The 19848-nt window shown below is 36.8% G+C and overlaps 1 protein-coding gene across 1 annotated transcript in view; it reads left to right on the forward strand.

Annotated features, from left to right (window-relative positions):
- Window positions 1–19848, forward strand: part of HECW2 (HECT, C2 and WW domain containing E3 ubiquitin protein ligase 2) — a 422966-nt gene that overhangs the window by 262243 nt on the left and 140875 nt on the right. The window contains 3 exon segments of the mRNA XM_020993535.2: window positions 6853–6928; window positions 15021–15190; window positions 16794–16936. Of these exon segments, the coding sequence (XP_020849194.1) occupies window positions 6853–6928; window positions 15021–15190; window positions 16794–16936 (389 nt within the window).

A 19848-nucleotide genomic window follows, 5' to 3' on the forward strand; every position in this document is an offset into this window, starting at 1 on the left:
CATTATAACATAAGCTAATGGCAAAATGCCATTACAAAACATGGTATTTACACACAACTTTTCAGTACACTTATTTTTTATTTTTAAAAATTTTATTTATTTTATTCTGAACTTAAGAAATAAAACAATCAATTCCATAACATAGTAGAATAGGAAAAAAAGATGATTGTATGTGAAGCTGCAAATCTATTATGTTCAGTTTGCTATTCTTTTTAAAACATAATAAAGTTATCATGTAATTTTCTTTTCTTAACTTTTTTCTTCCTTTCTCCCCCCCTACCCTAGAGATGGCTACCATTAGACACAAATATGTATGGATATGCAAAACTGTTCTATACACACTTCTGTTCATTAGTTCTTTCCCTGAATATAGATAGCATCTTCCTTCATATGTCCTTTTTAGCTAATTTGCTTATTTATGAAAGTCGAAATGACTTAGTCACTCAAAATTGTTCTTAAAACAATATTGCTGTTACCATATACAACATTCTCTTGTTTCTGCTCATTTTACTTTTCATTATTTTGTGCAAGTCTATCCAATGCTTTTCTAAGATCATTGAGTAGTATTTCATAACAATCATATACCACAATTTGTTCAGCCATTCCCCAATTGATGAGCATCAAATCAATATACTTATTGAATGAAATGAAGTTCAACTTTTGTTGTGCAAAATTTTAGAAAATCTAGTCATTACAAAAGAGTGAAAAATATTGACTCTCCTAGACTAAGATCTTGACAGTCCTGTGTGATTTTTTTAGGCTCTTTGTGGAGAAGTATCTATGTACTAATTGGTGTATCTTCAGAGGATCAGACTGTCCCAGCCTAGGTTCAAAAAGAAATCTTTCCCTATTTGAAGGTGTCTCTTGAAAATCATTTTGAGGGACTAGCCCTAATACAAGCTATCTCCTGCCTCTCACCTCAGCAGTATTATTATGCACTAAGGATCATAGATTTAGAGCTGGAAGAGAACTTGCGCCATCGAGTACAGCCTCCTTATTTTATAGATCGAGAAACTGAGTGACAGAGAAGATAAGTGACTTGCCCAAGGTCACACATCTAATTACATATCTGAATCAGGATGTGAATCCAGGTCTTTCTGACACCAAATCCAATCTTCATCTCTGCTATGTTGCCTCACCATGTAAGATGAAATTGATTTAAAAGGAGGGAAAGTATACTTGCTTCTATAAAGTTTTGGTGAAATGTTCCATATTTCTTTTTTAATAAAAACAAAATATTTTAGTTTTTGGTATTTTGTCTCCTCTTTTTAAATTCAGAAGTTCACAAGAAAGAAATGGGGAAAGGGCATCTTCTTCTTATATACTATCTAGTATAGAAGGGAAATTAATTTTTTTTTCAGATTTATGAATTGTAGAAACCATCATGAAACATTTCTGTCACCTGACTGACAAGGATTAAAGATGTTGGTACACAGATGCCCTCTGGTGATGGTTCTGAAGAGGTCACCCTCAATTTCTTCCTCACTTTAAGAACTTTAGGATCTGGGCAAAGAGAAAAAAAAAATTCAGATCAACATGAAAGAAGTTGAGAGTTGCATTTTCTTTGACGTTCCTGGCTTGATGTCACCTGGGCTCTTTTCTAGGCTCTAGTGTGGCCAAGCAGTCTCTTTCTTCTACCTTAATATTTTATCTAGCTCTTTGAGGAAATGGTTATCCAGTCCTGAAGACAAAGCATCTAGACGGTAAATTACCAAAAATTGATAGTCAATCCAAACCTTCAGCTAAACAGTCATACAAGTTGGGCAGCAGCCAGGAGAAATAAGAGGGGAGAGAATTCAGTTAGATGCAAATAACAGCTCAGGAGACCTGGAATTCCATTTCTCTTTCTCCTCATGATGAGCTGAGTGACTGTGAAAGTCTTTTGACCTCTCTGAGGGTCAGAGAATGGACTGGATGACTTCTGAGGTCCTTTCCAGTTCTAATATTCTATGGCTACAAGAATAGGACTTGATAATCATTGTCAATTCCTGAATGAACAGTTAGTTATAGCTTAACATCCCTTGTACTTGCTATTTTCTTAGATATTTTTAGGTATTTGCTACTTTTCATTATTCATGTCTACATTTTTATGGAGCTTTGGAAACTATTTGGAAAATATCCAGATATCATTAATCTAGTCATTTAGTTTCAGATAGACACTGTGCCAATCTTGAGTATTTAACATGTAACAACTATCAGTAAGGACTGACATAATTTGACTTTGGAATGTTAAAAAGTGAGTGTAATTGAGAACTTTGAGCTAACCAGGATGCCTTCAGCAACAATCATCTCTGAAGAATGAATTAATTGAAATCATTTATTAAGTGCTATGTGTTAAGCACTATACTTGGCATTGGGGATATAAATGGAAAAGGGAGGACAATCCCTGACCTCAAGGAACTTATATTCTAATAGAGGGAGATGAAGTAATAGCTAGAATTTATGTATTACTTGGTGACAGCTAGGTGATGCAGTGGATAGAGTGGGGGGCCTGACATCAGAAGACTCAACTTCCCGAGTACAAATGTGGTTTCAAACACTTACTTATAGTGTGACCCTTGGCAAGTCACTTACCCCTGTTTGCCTCAATTTCCCCATCTGTAAAATGAGCTAGAAAAGGAAATGGCAAACCAATGCAGTATCTTTTCCAAGAAAACCCCAAATTGGGTCAGTCAGACATGATTGAAACAACTGAACACATATATCACTTGAACACTTCCAAAGTGCTTTTACATGTGATCTCATTTGATCCTCACAATGACCCTGTAAAGGGAGGAGCTTTTATTCCCATTTTACAGATTAGGAATCTGAGGCTGAGAGAAATTAAGTGACTTGTCCAGAGTCACACAGCTAGTAAGTCTCTGGAGTAGGATTTGCACTCAGCTCTTCTTGACTATGAGTCCATTATTCTCAATTATACCTCTTAGCTACCTTTTTATGTAAGGTAGTAGTGGCTAGAGAGGGGTTTTTTGGTTTAGAAAATTATAGGAATGGGGAGGAGGAAGTACCATAAAGGAAGCATATTGACATAAACTTTCTAGTAGCAATGGCAGTATTGATTTGATTAAGATTCTAAAACTTTGAGAATTGAGAACTTTGAGCTAATCAGGATGGTTAAAGTTATGAGAGAATGACAGAAGATATGAATGTGGTGGCAAGGCAGTTCACAGGAAGATGGTGGGAGTAAAATGAAACATGGCTGGAGCCAGCCTAGGAATAGTAGACCACATGGAACATTCACCAGTAGAGGCAGCCGTGCCCCTGAAATAAGAAAAAAAATGCAACTCTCTGTGGAAAATATAAATTTACTTTTCTAGAATGAATAATCATTGAGAAGCTTGAGTTGAAAAACTCTCCACCACTACATTTGAGCACTTACTTATGCATGATAGACATGGTTTAAAACACCCTTGTTTTGTTTGTTTTTAGTTAGCTCTGGTAAATGGTAGAAAGAATTTAAGATATTGCTAGCTACAAAATAAAGTATCACATTAGTAAACGTTTTGAAATAACCTTTATTCTAGTTAATACTAAAAATAAATGCAGTAAAAAATTAGGGCAACCTCTTTAAATTACCTGATAGCTTCCAAACCTAATTAGAATATTTCCAGCTTCTCTTTTCTTGATCTGGAGTAATTGAAGTCTCCAAATGTCACTAAAGGAATCAGATTTTCCCAATCTAAAGAAAAGCATTGCATTGGTTCTATTGATTTTGCATTGAGTTCACTCTGTCACAATCTGTGGATAACTTTGAGGTAATTAATCTGCTTCAAGCATGCTATGAAGACCATCACTACATTTCTGTATTTAGAAGTCCTCCAGTACTATAGTACTTAGAATCAAAATATAGAACATTTCAGATCATAAATCAGATAACGAATTTGGGTGATTAATGTGTTCTGATGAAGGTTATATACACTCTCTCTCTCTCTCTCTCTCTCTCTCTCTCTCTCTCTCTCTCTCTCTCTCTTTGTCTCTCTCTCTGTCTCTCCATCTCTTTCTCTCCCTCACTCCCTTACCCTTCCTCTCTCTCCCCTCTTTCTCCCTCTTTTCTTTCTCCCTTCTCTTCTCCCCCCTCCCCTTTTTTCTCCTCCTTCCCTCTTCCTCCCTTTCTCCCCTCTTCCCTTTTCCTCTCCCTCTTCTTCCCTCCCTCTGTCCTTTTCTGTCTAGTTCATAGGATCATAGAACTGGAAATGTCTTTAAAAGCCATAGATTCCATCATCTCACAAAGGAGAAAATTGAGGCCGATAATATCTCCTAAAAGATTTGAAACCTGGGCACCCATTCCTCTCTTTAGCCCTCAAATCTCAAAGGCCCAAGAGAATTTTAGTAAAGGGGGAAGAGAGAAGGTAGGAAACATTTAGGAGCTACTTCTTTCCTCCTAAAACCCCTATATAGGTGTCTAGGTACCTCCAGAAGGGAAGAGTATGAGTAGCAGAATTGTGAGGAGTCTGTAGTATGCTACATGGAATATGTGGTCATAGGAATAATTTATTTTTAACATCTTGATCGGCTACCTCTAAAAATTTAAGGTTCCCACATATATAAGCAAGCTTCATCCTTACACAGCCTATGTGGTACAACTGTTGTTTCACAATCAGATCTCAACCAAGTTCTTGGAAGAGGTGTTTGAGAAAGCTGTTGAGCAATCAGCAGAGAAATACGACAGGGAAGGAAGTGAGTCCCAGTGTTAACAGTATCAATTTCCTCTCTCTCATATCCCTTTTGTGGTGTGTCAAGGCCAAGAGAAACCTCCCACATCTCTGTCATTGATGTCTTTACATCACTGTCATTCATCAGAGCACTCAATGATGAAAACATTTCAGATATGCAGAGCAGTATCTGACCTTGGGAGCTGATGAATCCTACCATCATTGTGACTTATTGTTTCTCTCCTTCGTTGACGTGTTCTACTGGAATTAATCTATAGACTAAATTTATTCAAACAAAAGGCAAATTCCCCTAAGTGTTGTGTACAGATGTTGGTTCCCACTGATATCCATCTCTTCAATTTTGGAGAGGTCTTTCACAACTTTTGCTGTTGGAGAGTAAAGCTGAGCCATGAATTTTGCAAGTATTGCTTCCATTGAGCACTGGATAGGATAATTGGTCCAGTCTGGAGATTTTCATTAGGGGATATTTCATAGAATCACAGAATTTGAAGGTACCACAAAGGTCATCTAATCCAACCTGTACCTGAACAGGAATCCTCTTAAAAATGTTAGCCATCACTTGAAGACCTCCAGTGAAGGGTAACCCACTACTTTCTGAGGAAGCCTTCCTTTTCTCTTTTGGATAGCTCTCACTGTTTTTCCTTACCTCAAGCTTAAACCTACTCCTATTGGTGCTTTCTTTGTAGTGTGCCAGAAAATGGAAGCAAATTAAGGGCAAAAAGGAGAATGTCTATGGGATGGACACCCAAGTAGAGAAGGGCCTATGAGAATATGGCATATGAGAGACTATTGATGTTTAAACTAGAGAAGAGAAGCTTGGAGAGAGGATATAATAGATGTCTTAATGTATTCAAAGGGCTATTACACCGAAGGCGATATTAGACTTGTTCCATCTGACCCCAGAGGAACAAGGGGTCAACTAGACAGAACTAGAATCAATAGGAAAAATTTGAAGAGAGGAAATTTTAAGGGAAAAAGGCACACTAACAATCAGAGCTATCAAGAAGCAGAAAAGGCTACTTGTGGAAGTGTATTTCTCTTCCAACAAAAGCTGGACAACCACCCTGCCTGGTAAGTTAAAGAGAAGATTCATGTTAGGTGAAGGTTATACCTCTGAGATCTCTTGCACTCCAAGATTACTTGGTTTTGTCTGATCTGTGTGCTATCAATCAATCAATCAATCAGTAAACATTTATTAAGTGCAACTGTGCTAAGTGCAGGGGATACAAAAAGAAGCAAAAGACAATCCCTGACTTCAAAGACCTTATGATCTAATGGCTAGACAGGCAGTGTGGTAGAATGGATAGAGTCTGGCTTTGCAGTCAGGAAGACCTGGATTTGCATCAGACCTCTACCATGGAGCAGATTTTAGCACAACCTTTGTGAGTTCCAGATTCCTCATCTGTAAAATGGAGATAATAATAGTATGTACCACACAGGCTTTTTCTGAAGCTCAAATGAGATATGTGTAAACACCATGCACACCTGAAAAGCACTATATAAATGTGAGATATTATTATTATTATTATTAGAATCCCATTGCACCAAATGAAATCATATATTTAAAATGCTTTGCAAACCACAAGGCACTATATAAAAGTCAGCTACTGGTATTGTTTTTAATATGAAAATACTTCTTAAGAAGTAAAGAGCAGATGGCCAAATGTAAGTTAATATTAAGTGTAGGAACAGCCTGCTGCAGCTACTATTTTTAAGGGAATTGTGACCAGGAGTGTACTGGTAGATGTTTAACAACCAGTTCGGGGGGGGAGTAGGGTGGGGAGGAAGGAATTATACACAAAACAGTTTTAGGTTTAATCTGCATTCTTAACATTTTTTCCATCACTTTCTTAAGTTTAGACAATCAGCAAAACAATAAATCAAACCCTGCACTATATAAATGTTAACTGTTATTATTATTATCATTATTATTGAGGTTTAGGAGCCTATCTTTGTCCAATCCTAATAAAGCTTGCAAAGTTTGCTCTCTATTCCCTAATGCTGCCTTTGTGAAACTACCCATGCTTGGGAAAGACACGAATTGTTGATTTATTCAATGTTTGTAAATCAGTGTTGATCATGCTGCCCATATAACTGATCTTCCAAAGCGGGTTGGGAGATAGAATCACTGCTGCTTCTGTGACATCATCTCTGATGCATTCAATGGTTTTCTCTTTAGATGGGGGCAGAAGGCATGGAAGGAGGTGCTTCAGGAAGTCAACATTGTCGGAAATTAGTCAGTTTTACCTTGTCAGGTAAGTGATTTTTACAGCCTTATAAATTATTTATATGTTGTAAAGATACAGATACATGCTGCCCGCTCCACCTACACACACACACTATCAGATTTCTTATATCTTTAGGTTTTCTAGTAGTATTTCTCATTGAGTTATAAGTTGATTATTTATAAAGCTCAATAGTAATTTGACTACCAGGCAAGTTAGCTAATGCTTGCTATTGTAGAAGAAGTTACTTCTTTAAGCTTCTCATTTAAAAACTCAGACATACAAAAAGAATAAGCTAGAATGCAGCATGTGACAATCTAATTAGAATTCTGTTACATGTTGAAAACAACCTATACTTATCTATTTGTATTCAGGGAAGGAAAATACATTGTACAGGCACAAGAAAAAGAAATATTCTCTGACGGCAATGGGAGAATATCCATAATAGGTTGGAAAATAGCTGAAATGTGCTGTTATTAAGAAAGGTGTAATGATTTGTGTATTTGCCATAGAACTAAGAGAAATGTCCCGAATGACAAAATCAAGCAAACTCTCAGAAAAGCCAGCTTTCTTTCTTTTTGATGAGCTTTTTTTGGCCAACATCTGTGAAATAAGGAATTTGTGTAACATAAAGCCCAACAGCTGTCTGTCACTATAAAATTCTGTTTTTATACTCATGGAGGTATTGTGTTTCTGAGGCTTAAATGATATCCATTTGCTTTTCTTTCCAAATGACAGTCACAGAATTTTTCAGCTTTTCAGGTAAAAAAAGAACAGATTAAATTAGCCAAACAGGGAAAAATTATGCTAGTTCTTAAAATACCAGACACAATTCACATATACGTGTACATATATATGCATGTGCATGTATATGTATGTATGTGTAAACATTTTTTTGAGACTGGATTTCCCTATCAGACACAGGCTGGAAATGTAGACACTCAAGGCTCTGGTCTTTCTGTTGATTGACAAACCCTGTTTTTCTGCCCTGGGCTAGTTCACCTCCTTAGGCAGTCTGGGGACCTTCTGCTCCCAGGGGCCTACTGTATTGGTGCCAGACTTAATGCAGATACCTTATCCATTTTAATCTCACTGAAGCTCAGAATTCCTGAGCTCAGGAAATCCACTAGCTTCAGACATCCTCATTTGGACCATTAATATGGGTCAATACTCTGCCAATAGAGTTATTAACATGTAGAACAATGTTAGAGTTTTCAGTGATAAGGAGACAAAAATGAAAGCATTTAAAAGCAACATCTTTTAATAATGAGGACAGTAGATGTGAAGTCAGAGGACTTGAGTTTGAATCATCACCTCTGCTGCTACCTCTAAGACTTTGGGAAAATCCCGTTCCTTCTGTAGGCTTCAATTTCTTCTATGCTATTAGGGAGCTGCATTAATGATCTTTAAGGTACTTTCAAGGTCTAAATCCTATTATATTTCTATTACTAATATGTCTCCATTACTTAGGCACATATACATAAGATATATATATATATAAATTCATTGGTGGTGTATAATCTTCTGAGTTTGTTTTCTCCTCCTTTAACTTCCCTTAATGTGAAACTGTTTAACAGGAAAACCAGTGTGTAACTTGGTTTCTCTCATGATTCCAGAGTTTCTTGATCTTATTCTGGGAAGCCCAGATTTGCTGGCTGAGAACAAGGAAATTGGTTGATCATTCTGATTTCAGAGGTCCTTAAGTTCTAAAAGTATTGCTGGGGAAACACAAGATCTGTGCCTTTCTCCTCTCCTTATGACCCAGAAAACAAGCAAAGTAGTAGTTATGAACAGAGCTTGAGGTTTCTCCCACAATATATTACTATGAAGCAGTTATTATTTTCCCTCTCTTTGACCTACTCCCCTCACCCCACTAGCCTTGAGGAAGTTTTGAGAAATGAATGGCCTTCACATGTATAAACTTCTAGTATAACTTGGACTAGGGATGTTTTGAACAGATTAGGTTAGCCTGATCCTGCATTACATAGATCAAAATAATTGTAGCTTCCTTATCTTTTTTTTTTCCTGGTCCTCTTAATCTTTCTACAAGATGTTTATTGGCAAACAGAGAAATTTGAGACCTGGTGCCCATAAGTCTATGTTACCCAATACTGAAAACCCAACAAAGTACAAACTTTGAGCACATCATATTATTTGGGGGGGGGGGGAAGTTGAGGCAAGTGGTGTTAAGTAACTTGCCCAGAGTCACACAACTAGTGAGTTTTATGTGTCTGAGGCTTGAACTCACGTCCTCCTGACTCCAGGGCCAGTGCTCTATCCACTGCACCACCTAGCTGCCCCTCACATTATATGTTTTTTTGTTTTAAATTGTTGTTGGGTATTGCTGGCAGACAATAAAAAATGCTACTTTGCCCAGGTCACTATACTAACTCACATATTGGTTTCATGGATCATAAAAGTGTGGATACAAATGTAGAATTTTTATGTTGAGTCATTATTAACTCACCCCTGGGGAATGGCCATCTGGAACCAGAGGATTCTAGGCCATTTTACTAAAAATAGGAAATAATCTCTGAAACAGAGGTCAGTGTTTTTTTCTCTAATTAAGTTGCTTATAATGTCCAGCATGACTTGAAAAACAACACTTTCCAAAGTACTGACAATGACTAGTACATGGAGAATATGATGGAGAAACAACATGTAACCAGAAACAAAGTTATGAAAAAGCAGCAAGGCATAGTGGACTGTGTTGGACTTGGTGTCAAAAACACCTGAGTTTGATTCCTGCCTCAGCCACCAAGGAGCTGTGTGACCCACGGCAAATCACTTCACCTCTCTCAATCTCAGTTTCTTCATCTCTGAAATGGGGGTAACTAATAGCACCCACCTCCCAGGTTTGTTGTGATGACTAAATGCAATACCACTTAGGACACTTTGCAAACCTTAAGGTGCTATATAAAAGGGAGATATTATTATCATTATCAGTAATAAATTTTAAAGAGGAATAAAATTTCATCCAAGAAACATATGAAAGGAAGAGAAGATGGATTGCTCATGTGGTGAGGGCAACTGATGATAGTAAGATGGCCAGAGTTCTCCACTGATACCCTCATAATGTTACAAGAAAGATAGGGAGGTCTCTAGCATGTCGAGTTTACCCTCTTCACAAACTTATGGTAGGTGTGACATGGATAGGAGTATCACAGGATAATCGGGTATTAACGGTTATGACTTCTGTCATTGGAGAGGGCATCTAAACCATTGAGCATGTAATATGATTTGAGTATAAGATCCAAAAGAATATTGCCAAGCTGGAGCATTAGGTTGATTCTAATAAGATGAAATTCAATAGAGTTACATGTGAAGTCTTACATTTGGGTAAAAATCTAAGATGGGGAAGTCATGGATATTCAACAGTTCTGAAAAAGATCTAGATGTTTAAAAAGACTGCAAACTCAATATGAATCAGCAGTAAAATGCTAATAGGGTCTTGGGCTACATTGAAAAGAGTTAACTTGTTAAAAAAAAAAACCATGACAAAGGGATAGTTTTAGAAAAATCTGTGAAAACTTATTTGAACTGACACAAAATAGATTGAGCAGAACCAGGAGAACATTGTATATAGTAACAGGTCTGTGAGCCTGGGCAAGTCGCTTAATCCTTGTCTGCCTCAGTTCCTCGTCTGTAAAATAGGGATAATAGTAGCACCTAACTCTCAGGGTTGTTGTGAGGATAAAATGAGATGTTTGTAAAACATTAACACAGCACTTACCAGTAGGCACTTCATAAATGCTTGTTTTAAATGCTTGTTTCTTGTCTTTCTTTTCATATATTCTACAGTCTAGCCAAACTGGTCTCCTTATTCTTCGTACAGCACTTGACATCTACCATGTCCATTTCTTTTCACATGCTTGTCCCCTTCTTCCTCCTCACTTCTGTCTCTTAGAAACTCTAAAGCTTGCTGCATGAGGCCTTTCTTGATACCCCTCCAGTTATTATTGCACCCTATCCATTATGTTATCTTGACATTATATACATTTAACTTGTACTTAAATGTGGATAAGTTGTTTCTCTCGGGGTAAGGTAAACTCCTCGATGGCAAGGACTGTTTCTTTTTTTCATTTTGCTATCCTTAGTGCCTAGCATAGTGTTTAGCACATAGCAGCTATTTGTTAACATGAGAAAATACTTGTAAAGTGCTTAGCAAGCACATAGTAGGCTATATATAAATGTTAGCTATTATTATTAAAAATAATTTGTTATTGCCTTAAAACAAATAATTAAAATTAAATTACAGTATATTTTTGCCTTGTCTTGCCTTCAAACTTACTCTAACTACCTGGTAGTTAAACATTTGGAGATAATAAGCAAATATGTGAGAATCATAGTAGGTGAAAATTGTAACAACTACTGTGTTTTATTGCATAAAGTTAATATGGCTCTAACATTTATTTGTCGGGAATAAATACTTTTATCCTGGAAAACATGTGAGTAACTATAGAAGTAAGCCTGCAATCATTAATGTTCCATTGTTAAGTTTCTGTGGTTGAATGCTGGGCATGAAGAAATGAAAATTCACAATGGATATCAAAACCATTCTTTGGTTAAAAGTTTTATACTATAGTCAAGAGAGCATTGAAATTGGAATCAGAAGATCTGGCTTCAAATTCTGGTGCTCTTAACTGATTATCTTATCTTGAGGAAATCATTTTACTTCTCTAGCCTTTAATTTTTTCATCTATAAAATGAACTGGAAGTACTAGATAATTTTTAAAATTTCTTTTCCAAGATTTTATTGTTCTGAAAATAATAGTGTTGATTTGAAAGTACCCTCTGGCCAATCTGTGTTGCTTATTTGAATGATAAAGGAGAAGTCATATCAAAGACGGGGTGAACAAAGGGCCCGGGGCAGCAATTAGGTATGGGAGTGGGAGTGGGGCACCACGGCATAGGATAGTGTACAGAGAGCTGGCCTTGGAGACAGGAAGAAGTTCAATTCTGACACATACTGACTGTGTGATCCTGGGAAAGTCACTTAATTTCTCAGTGCCCTTGGAAACTATAAGTCATGGAGCAGGTGCTGATCTGCATAGGGAGAAGGAACACCCTTCACTATGGAATCCCAGGTGTGGACCAAAAAGAAACACAATTAACCACACGGTTTGGTGGTTTGTACTGCCATTTATACCCATATCACTCCTCATTTGATTTGCTGCAGATAAATCTGGTTGTTTGGATTCACTGTATAGAGAAATGGATTCTGCCACTTGGAAAGAGTACAAGGCCTGAGTTTGAATTCCAGCCTTGCCACTGCATTTATGACCTTGGGCAAATAACTTCATTGGGCCTCAGTTTTCTCATCTGTAAAATTAGGATGTTAGACTAGCCAAGCTCTAAGATCTCTTCCAACTCTGGATCTACAATCCTATGAATTAAATGAACATAATAATTAAGAAAGGCATATATAAAATGTGGTAAAAACACATTTTTCTCTCAAAGGTATATTATGTTAAATAAAGTCAACTGAAATACTATGGAATCATGACACAGACAGTAAAATGCTAATGTGACGTTTGTAATGAGCACACTGTTCAGGAAATGCCAGGAATGGGGAATATGATACTAATGAGATATTATAACAGCTCCTTTGAAGCATCTGGCTGGTTCTTTATCTCCCTTTTACCACTTTGGATATCTTTTCAGATCAAAGATCCTTCCTGTCTTTAGTGTTTTCCATCCTTGGCTTAGGGGCATTTCAGATAATTTTTTTAAACATTTTGTGACATACCTTAATCCTTCCCTGCAATGGGGGAATGGCACTAGCCTTTCTTGCTGTATGCCAATTTTAAGTGTATACTTGTGCATCTCTGGGCCATGGGAGCACTGCATGTTTTTGAGTTGTGTAAAGCAAGTGTACGAGCCCAATTCCAGGGCTAGCAGAAAGTTAACTAGCTTTGAAGTCAGTAAGAAGTGAGTTCAGGCTTCATTTCTTCCACATACTGACTCTGTGTCCCTGGAAAAATCACATCCCCTCCCATCACTCCGGATGCCTCTGTAAAACCTGAAAGTATCCATCTTTATTAGCAGAGAGAGCGTCTCACCAGGACTTCCCTATACTGACCAAATCACAGATGCATTTTTTTTAAAAGCTGCATTTGCTGCAGTGTGACCTTGGTGACCTTATAGAACTCAGAATCTGCTCACTACCTGACTTGGACTTACTTAGAAAAACTCTAGTCTGTAGGCTCTTAACCTTTTTGCATCATGGACCCTTTAGGTAGTCTAATGAAACCAATACCTCTTCTCAAAGCAATCTGGTATGATGTTATGAAGATACATAGGATCACATAGGAAACCAATTTTATTGAAATGTAGTAATCAAAATATTTTTTAAGTTCAAAGATTCCAGATTAAATTCTCTGTTATAGACTGTCCAACCCCTCAGATCAGGTCAGGATTAGTAAGTCACTAAGGTCACCCCACTGCAAGTCTACATGTATATGCTTTTGGGACCATCCTAGGAAATCTGATCTGGATTATGTTTCCTAAAAATTCCTTAAACTGATCAAAACCATAGGAGAATTCCAGAGTGAATATCAATTTTTGGAAGCCCTAGAGTTCACAGAGTCATAGGATCACAGATTTTGAGCTAGAAGAGACCTTAGTGATCATCTGGTCCAAAGTCTTCATTTTATCAATGACGTACCCACAGTTTACTGACTTGCCCAAGGTCACGTGCCAGTATGCAACAGAGCCAGGATTTGAACCTGAGGGCCTATGACGCCACGTCTGGCACTTGTTCCGTTATATCAATCACTCTGCCAGCCTGGGACCATGGCACACATTTTGGGATAGTGTCAGAACAGGTGCCTGTGACTCACGTTGCTGTTGTTCAGTCATTTTTTTCAGTTGTGTCCAACTCTTTGTTTTGAAGAAAAACCACTTAATATCAATGTTGCTGCTGTTGTTCAGTCAAGCCCAACTCTCCATGACATCATCTGAGGTTTTTTTTTTTTTGGCAAAGATACTGAAGTGATTTGCCATTTCCTTCTCTAACTCATTTTACAGATGAGGAAACTGAGGCATACAAGGTCAAGTGACTTCTCCAGTGTCACACAGCTAGTAAGTGTCTGAGGCCAGATTAGAATTCAGGAAGATGAGTCTTCCTGACTCCAGGTCCAAAACTCTATGCAACCTAGCTGCCCCTTTGACTCATATGATCTGACCTTAAATTCCCAGAGTGTGTCTTGGGAATGAGCATTTTTAGCATAGAGTGATCTTGTGAATGTGTTCACACTATTAAGCCACTATATTTTTACCAGCCACAGTGGATGAAGGAAGGATCAGGAAATCTAAAGTGACATATAGAAAAAAGTCTCAATTAATAAAGTGTAAAATTAATGGTATGTACTAGATTCTATACTTTATGGGGCATTTAACACATGACCTCTCAGTTACTTAGGATATTAGATATTTTATTTGAATAATTTGGAAACATAACTCACCACTCCATGCTCTAAATTCCTTTTCATTTGGGAGGTGATATGTAATTTAATATGTCTTGCAAATGAATGTATGTTCATTCTAAGGCATTGATGAAAGTTTCCAAAGTTTCAGGATAATATTATCGCTCTACTGCTTTGACAATACTACTCATTCATCCCAAACAGAACCCAATTTATACCTGCTCTACGTACATGAATGATTCTTTTTTTCTCTTTGGTGTTGCAACAGAATGAGATGATTGTCTTTTTTGTAATAGTTCATTTATTAAGAATTTCTCCCAAAGTAATCTATTAAATATCTGAGATCAAAATAAGGTTGTCCTGGAAAGTAATGATGCAGACATACATTTGGGAATCAAAAGCATTCCTAGCCTATGATGTAGGAAGTTTCAACTAAAGGCCAGACATGCTAGATCTTCCCCCAACCTGCCATTCATTTCTTCCTCTGTGTATCCTGTTAGGAGAACTCTCTGAATGAATTGATGCCTTAAACGACTCCTATACCAACCATCTTATCCATCTTAGTGTAATGAATTTTACGTAAGTTCACTAAGCACCTTCAAGGAAGGGATCTTGAGTGATAGCTTGAATACAAATCATTGAGTTGCTTGTTCTAATGACAATATATTAATGTATATTTTCTTTTATTTTTTAAGATCTTAGGGCAGTTGGGCTAAAGAAAGGAATGTTCTTTAATCCTGATCCTTACCTTAAGATGTCAATTCAGCCAGGAAAGAAGAGCAGTTTTCCTACGTTTGCCCATCATGGGCAAGAACGAAGGTCTACCATCATCAGTAACACAACTAATCCAATTTGGCACAGAGAGGTAATAATGTATGCTTTTTAAGTCTCTCACACTTGATAGCTCAAGTTTGCCAAGTTGGCATCATATTCCTTCCTTCCTTTGAATGCTTCACACTGTGGTTTACTTCTGGGAGCTAGTTTAGATTGTCAAGGATGTGTGGTTTCCAGGGGCTATGTAAGATAGGACATGAGGGAGCACTGAATTCTAGTACATAGATGATACTAAGCTAAAGAGATTTCTCTTCCCCTTGGGTTTTGGCTAATGGATTTGTGGATTCCTGTAAGCTGTAAATTTCAATTAATTAGAGAAATACAATTGACTTGATGAAGGATCATTAAGTGAGTGTTCAACTTCAGGGTAGACATATTGACATGGACAGTATTACTAATTCTTTGGACTGCAACTTCTGCAGTATGGTCTTATTTGAGCTGACTGGATGAAAATAAAGATCAGGTTTTTCCCATCACTGCTCCCTATAATGATGATAAGAAGAACATACAAGTGACTGGTTTAGAGGGCAGAAATGAGACAATATTAGAAATGTCCCTGAGTTTTGTTACCCTCCTTCAAAGTGATCCTGGGCAAGTTATATATTATTTCTTTTTATATGAATCCTATCTTTAGTTTATCAGTTCAATTATACCCAATATAGTGCATGTTTAAATAGTAATAACAACATTTATACCCTGGAAGGAACAAAACAGAAACACTGACAGTCAGGAGAAAACATTAATTGAGGAGTCAGCTTTGTGTAATATTTCCTTTGAGTATTCTCCTATGGTTATGGAAATCAAAAGAATCCCATGCATTTCTATATGGAAAATGATGCTGGTTGAAAATAATCTATGGAACTACTTACACAGATCAAATGATCTTCAACTGCATTGAATTTTGTTCAGGGTGCTAGAGACTCTCTCCCCAATTTGTTCAGTTTAAATATAGAGTTTCAATGAAGTGTAGTTTTAATGACAACCATAGTATTTCATTCATGCAATGTTTCCATTTTGCTATTAATTTAAAATATTTTTAATCACTAAAAGTCAGTGTGGTTCAATTGTACAGTGGAAAGGCCACTTACTTTCTTTAGAATCAGAAGACCTGGATTCAAATATCTGCTCTGTCACTTAAAACCCATGAGACCTTGGACAACTCACTGAACTTCTGGGCCTCAGTTTGCTCATTTGTAAAACGAGGGAGGTAGACTAGAGAGGAGTGAATATTGATATTGTTATCAACCTGCTTGATGGAAAAGGTGATGATACTCTTAACAGAAGGAAGATTAGAGGAGAGATGGTAGTACACATAGTAATGAGTTCCATTTAGATACATTGTGTTTGAGATACTGATGAGATATCCGGATGGAAAAATTCAGGAAGCCAATGATAATATAGGACTAGACTTGAGGAGAGAGATTTGGGCTGTATATATAAATCTGGGAATCATTTGCTTAGAGACACTAATTTAACCCACGAGATCTAATGAGATCACTAAAGGAAAGAGTATATCCATAGAAGAAAAAAGGAGATAGGATAAAACCTTAGAAGAATAGTATTTTCTATCAAAATCCAATGTATTTGAGATTTATTTTAGAGATAAATTAATGTTATCCCTTTTTCCTTTATAGAAATATTCTTTTTTTGCACTTCTTACTGATGTCTTAGAAATTGAAATTAAAGACAAATTTGCCAAGAGTCGTCCTATCATCAAGCGTTTTCTTGGGAAACTAACCATACCAGTCCAGAGGTTGCTGGAACGTCAAGCCATTGGGTAAGCACAGTTATTTTGTGGTTCTTAATAAGATCAGGAGCTATGCTGCCAGTGAAAAATAGCACTTTTCTGACTAGCCAATAAAGATTTCCTCAGTGATCAGATTTCTTTTCTATCCACAGTCCTTTAAACATCATATAATTTCCTTACACTTATAAAATTCTGACCGCTTAAAAAAAACTTTTCACTGTTACGTTTTATACGTAAACTATCGTTTCCTCTGTAGCTCAGACTTGGCAACTCAGTCCTGTCCTGAGATATACTTGCCAAGATGCTACGTATTTAAGCAGCATTTCAGAATAGAATCTTTTAACGTCAAATAGCAGTACACTAGGACATCTTGTGATACCACCTTTTATAGGGCAATATCCTAAATAAAATAAGGGTCTACCTTATACTGACCAATTCCACACAATAGAATTTTGTTTTTTAATGACAAGATCTAAAGCGTTTTCCTATATTAAAGTGATCTCATACACAGGATGAATCCTAAATGTAGTCTTGTAGTAAATTAAAGTATATTTATTCAAGTACTAAACTTTCAGAACCTATTGCAGTTATGCTTCCCCCACCTCAGACTTTCACCTCCCTTTTATGTGTTATCATCCCTGTTAGAATGTAAGGTCCTTGAGGGCAGGGATTATTATCTTTGTATTTGTATTCCAGCACATAGCGCAGTGCCCATTGCATAGCAAGGATTTAATTAAAGCTTTACTCTCTCTTTCTCTCTCTCTCTCTCTCTCTCTCTCTCTCTCTCTCTCTCTCTCTGTCTCTTTCTCTCTCTCTCTCTCTATATGTATATGTATACATACATATATAAACACATAAATATATATATATATACATACACACATATATACATATATATGCATTTATTTATTCACAAACATATATTTCCTGATCAGTCTAAAAATATTTTGATTATAATTTAACAAAAATATAACAGATCTACATTTTATTGCTTAGTTTATATGTGTGTGACAGCAAATTTAGATGAACTCCATAATAGGTTGCTGTCAACCTATTTTTTGTTATTTTTATATCATTGTAATATTATAGTATCACAATATAAGTAAATATTATATGATGTTATTAATCATAATATATCAATGTAATGCAATAACAATATAACAATAATGTAACAATATGATAATAACATAAAATAATAAAATAAAAATAACAACAATAATAACAATAGCAAACATTTATATAGCACCTACCATAAGCCAGGTACTAATGCTCAGTGCTTTACAAATATTATCTGATTTGATCCTTACAAAAACCCTGGGAGATAAATGCTATTATTCTCCCCACTTTGCAGTTGAGGAAACTGAGACAAACACAAGTTAAGTGACTTGTCCAAGATCATACAGCTAGTACATGACTAAGACTGTATTTGAACTCAGGTCTTCCTGATTCCAGGAGCGCTCTATCCATTGCACCGTGTAACTACCTACCATGTGCTAGGCACTGTGCTAAGAACTGTGGACACATAAGAAAGGCAAAAAACAGTACCTGATCCCCAGGACCTCACATTATAATAGGAGAGACAACATCCAAGCAATTATATATTAATAAGATACACACAGGATAAATTGTAAATAATCTCAGAAGATAAAAAGGGATCAGGAAAGGCTTGCAAAATGTGGGATTTTTTTCCCCTTGTTCCCCTGAAAGATGTTTTCAGCTGAATAGAGGGTAATGCAAGTCTTCTGAATCCAAGAACCACTTTACCTTAAAAAGGCGCTAACATAGGGTATGCAGATGCATAAATAGTGCCCATATTCAAATACAAGTTCTATATCAGCCTGAATAATGCAATGCCCTAGAACTCTATGTCCAAAGTAAAGAAACCCCATTGATGCCATGACAAAATCAGTAACTGACTGTCAACATTCATCACAACTCACTGACAATACATGTCTAATAGAAGTTTAGCTGTATTACAATAAACAGTTAATAAATTAATAAAGCATTTATTAAGTGTTTACTATGAGCCGGGTTCTATACTAAACAAGACAGTTCCTTTCTTCAAGGAGCTCATATTCTAATGTGAAAAGACAGCACATAAGGGGGAGCTAAAAAGGGTCAGGGGCTACAGGAGCTGCAGCCTAACAGGGAGCAAAGTTGTGTGCCTCACAGTACTGGGCCTCATTGAGTTAAGGAAAAAACTGACACACCTGGGGTCTAGTTCAGGTTACAGAGAGGGAGGGAGGGGAAAGTGATGGTTCAAATACAGGAGACATGGTAGAGAAGCTGGGAAAGTAATACGGGGGTGTGGGCTCTGGCAAGATAAAGCAAAATCTGGACTACCAGATCCAAGGGACCCAGATCATAGCACAGAAAAATCCCTTCACAAATTCTCGCAAATGAGTACAGATGAGATCTAGATTGATGTTAGGGAATACAAACAACAGTTGGTGTAACTTAGTTACTATCAACAGATTCAAGCAGAAGGAAGCTCCTGTCACTGCTCCCTATGTACTTCACTTGACATCAAAGAGAAAGAAGAAATCATTAACAGAATGGTTGATCCATATGGTCAGGGGCCATGATGACTATTACATTAATCAGCAAACATTTATTGGATCCCTACTTGTGAAACGCAAATACAAGAGGCTTAGGAGGTGATCCCTATTTTCAAAGAGCTTTTAGCATCACTATGGAGACAAGAGATACACAGAAAAAGAGAATACCACAAAGAAGCATGTGATAAGCCGTGGGAGTGGTACCCACAATAAGTGACAAAAGAGTTTTAGAGCAGAGAAAAAGTATAGGGCCTAGCAAACTGTTTTGTAAATAGCTGACACTGAATAAATATTGAGTAAATGAAACTGTCACTGTGGAACAAGGTAATGGTAAAGGCTTCATGGAGGGAAAGAGGTCTTGAGCTCATCCTTGGAGAATCACTA

Source organism: Phascolarctos cinereus, unplaced genomic scaffold (genome assembly GCF_003287225.1).
Source record: "Phascolarctos cinereus isolate Bilbo 61053 unplaced genomic scaffold, phaCin_HiC Scaffold_726;HRSCAF=1367, whole genome shotgun sequence".
Classification (NCBI taxonomy): Eukaryota; Metazoa; Chordata; class Mammalia; order Diprotodontia; family Phascolarctidae; genus Phascolarctos; species Phascolarctos cinereus.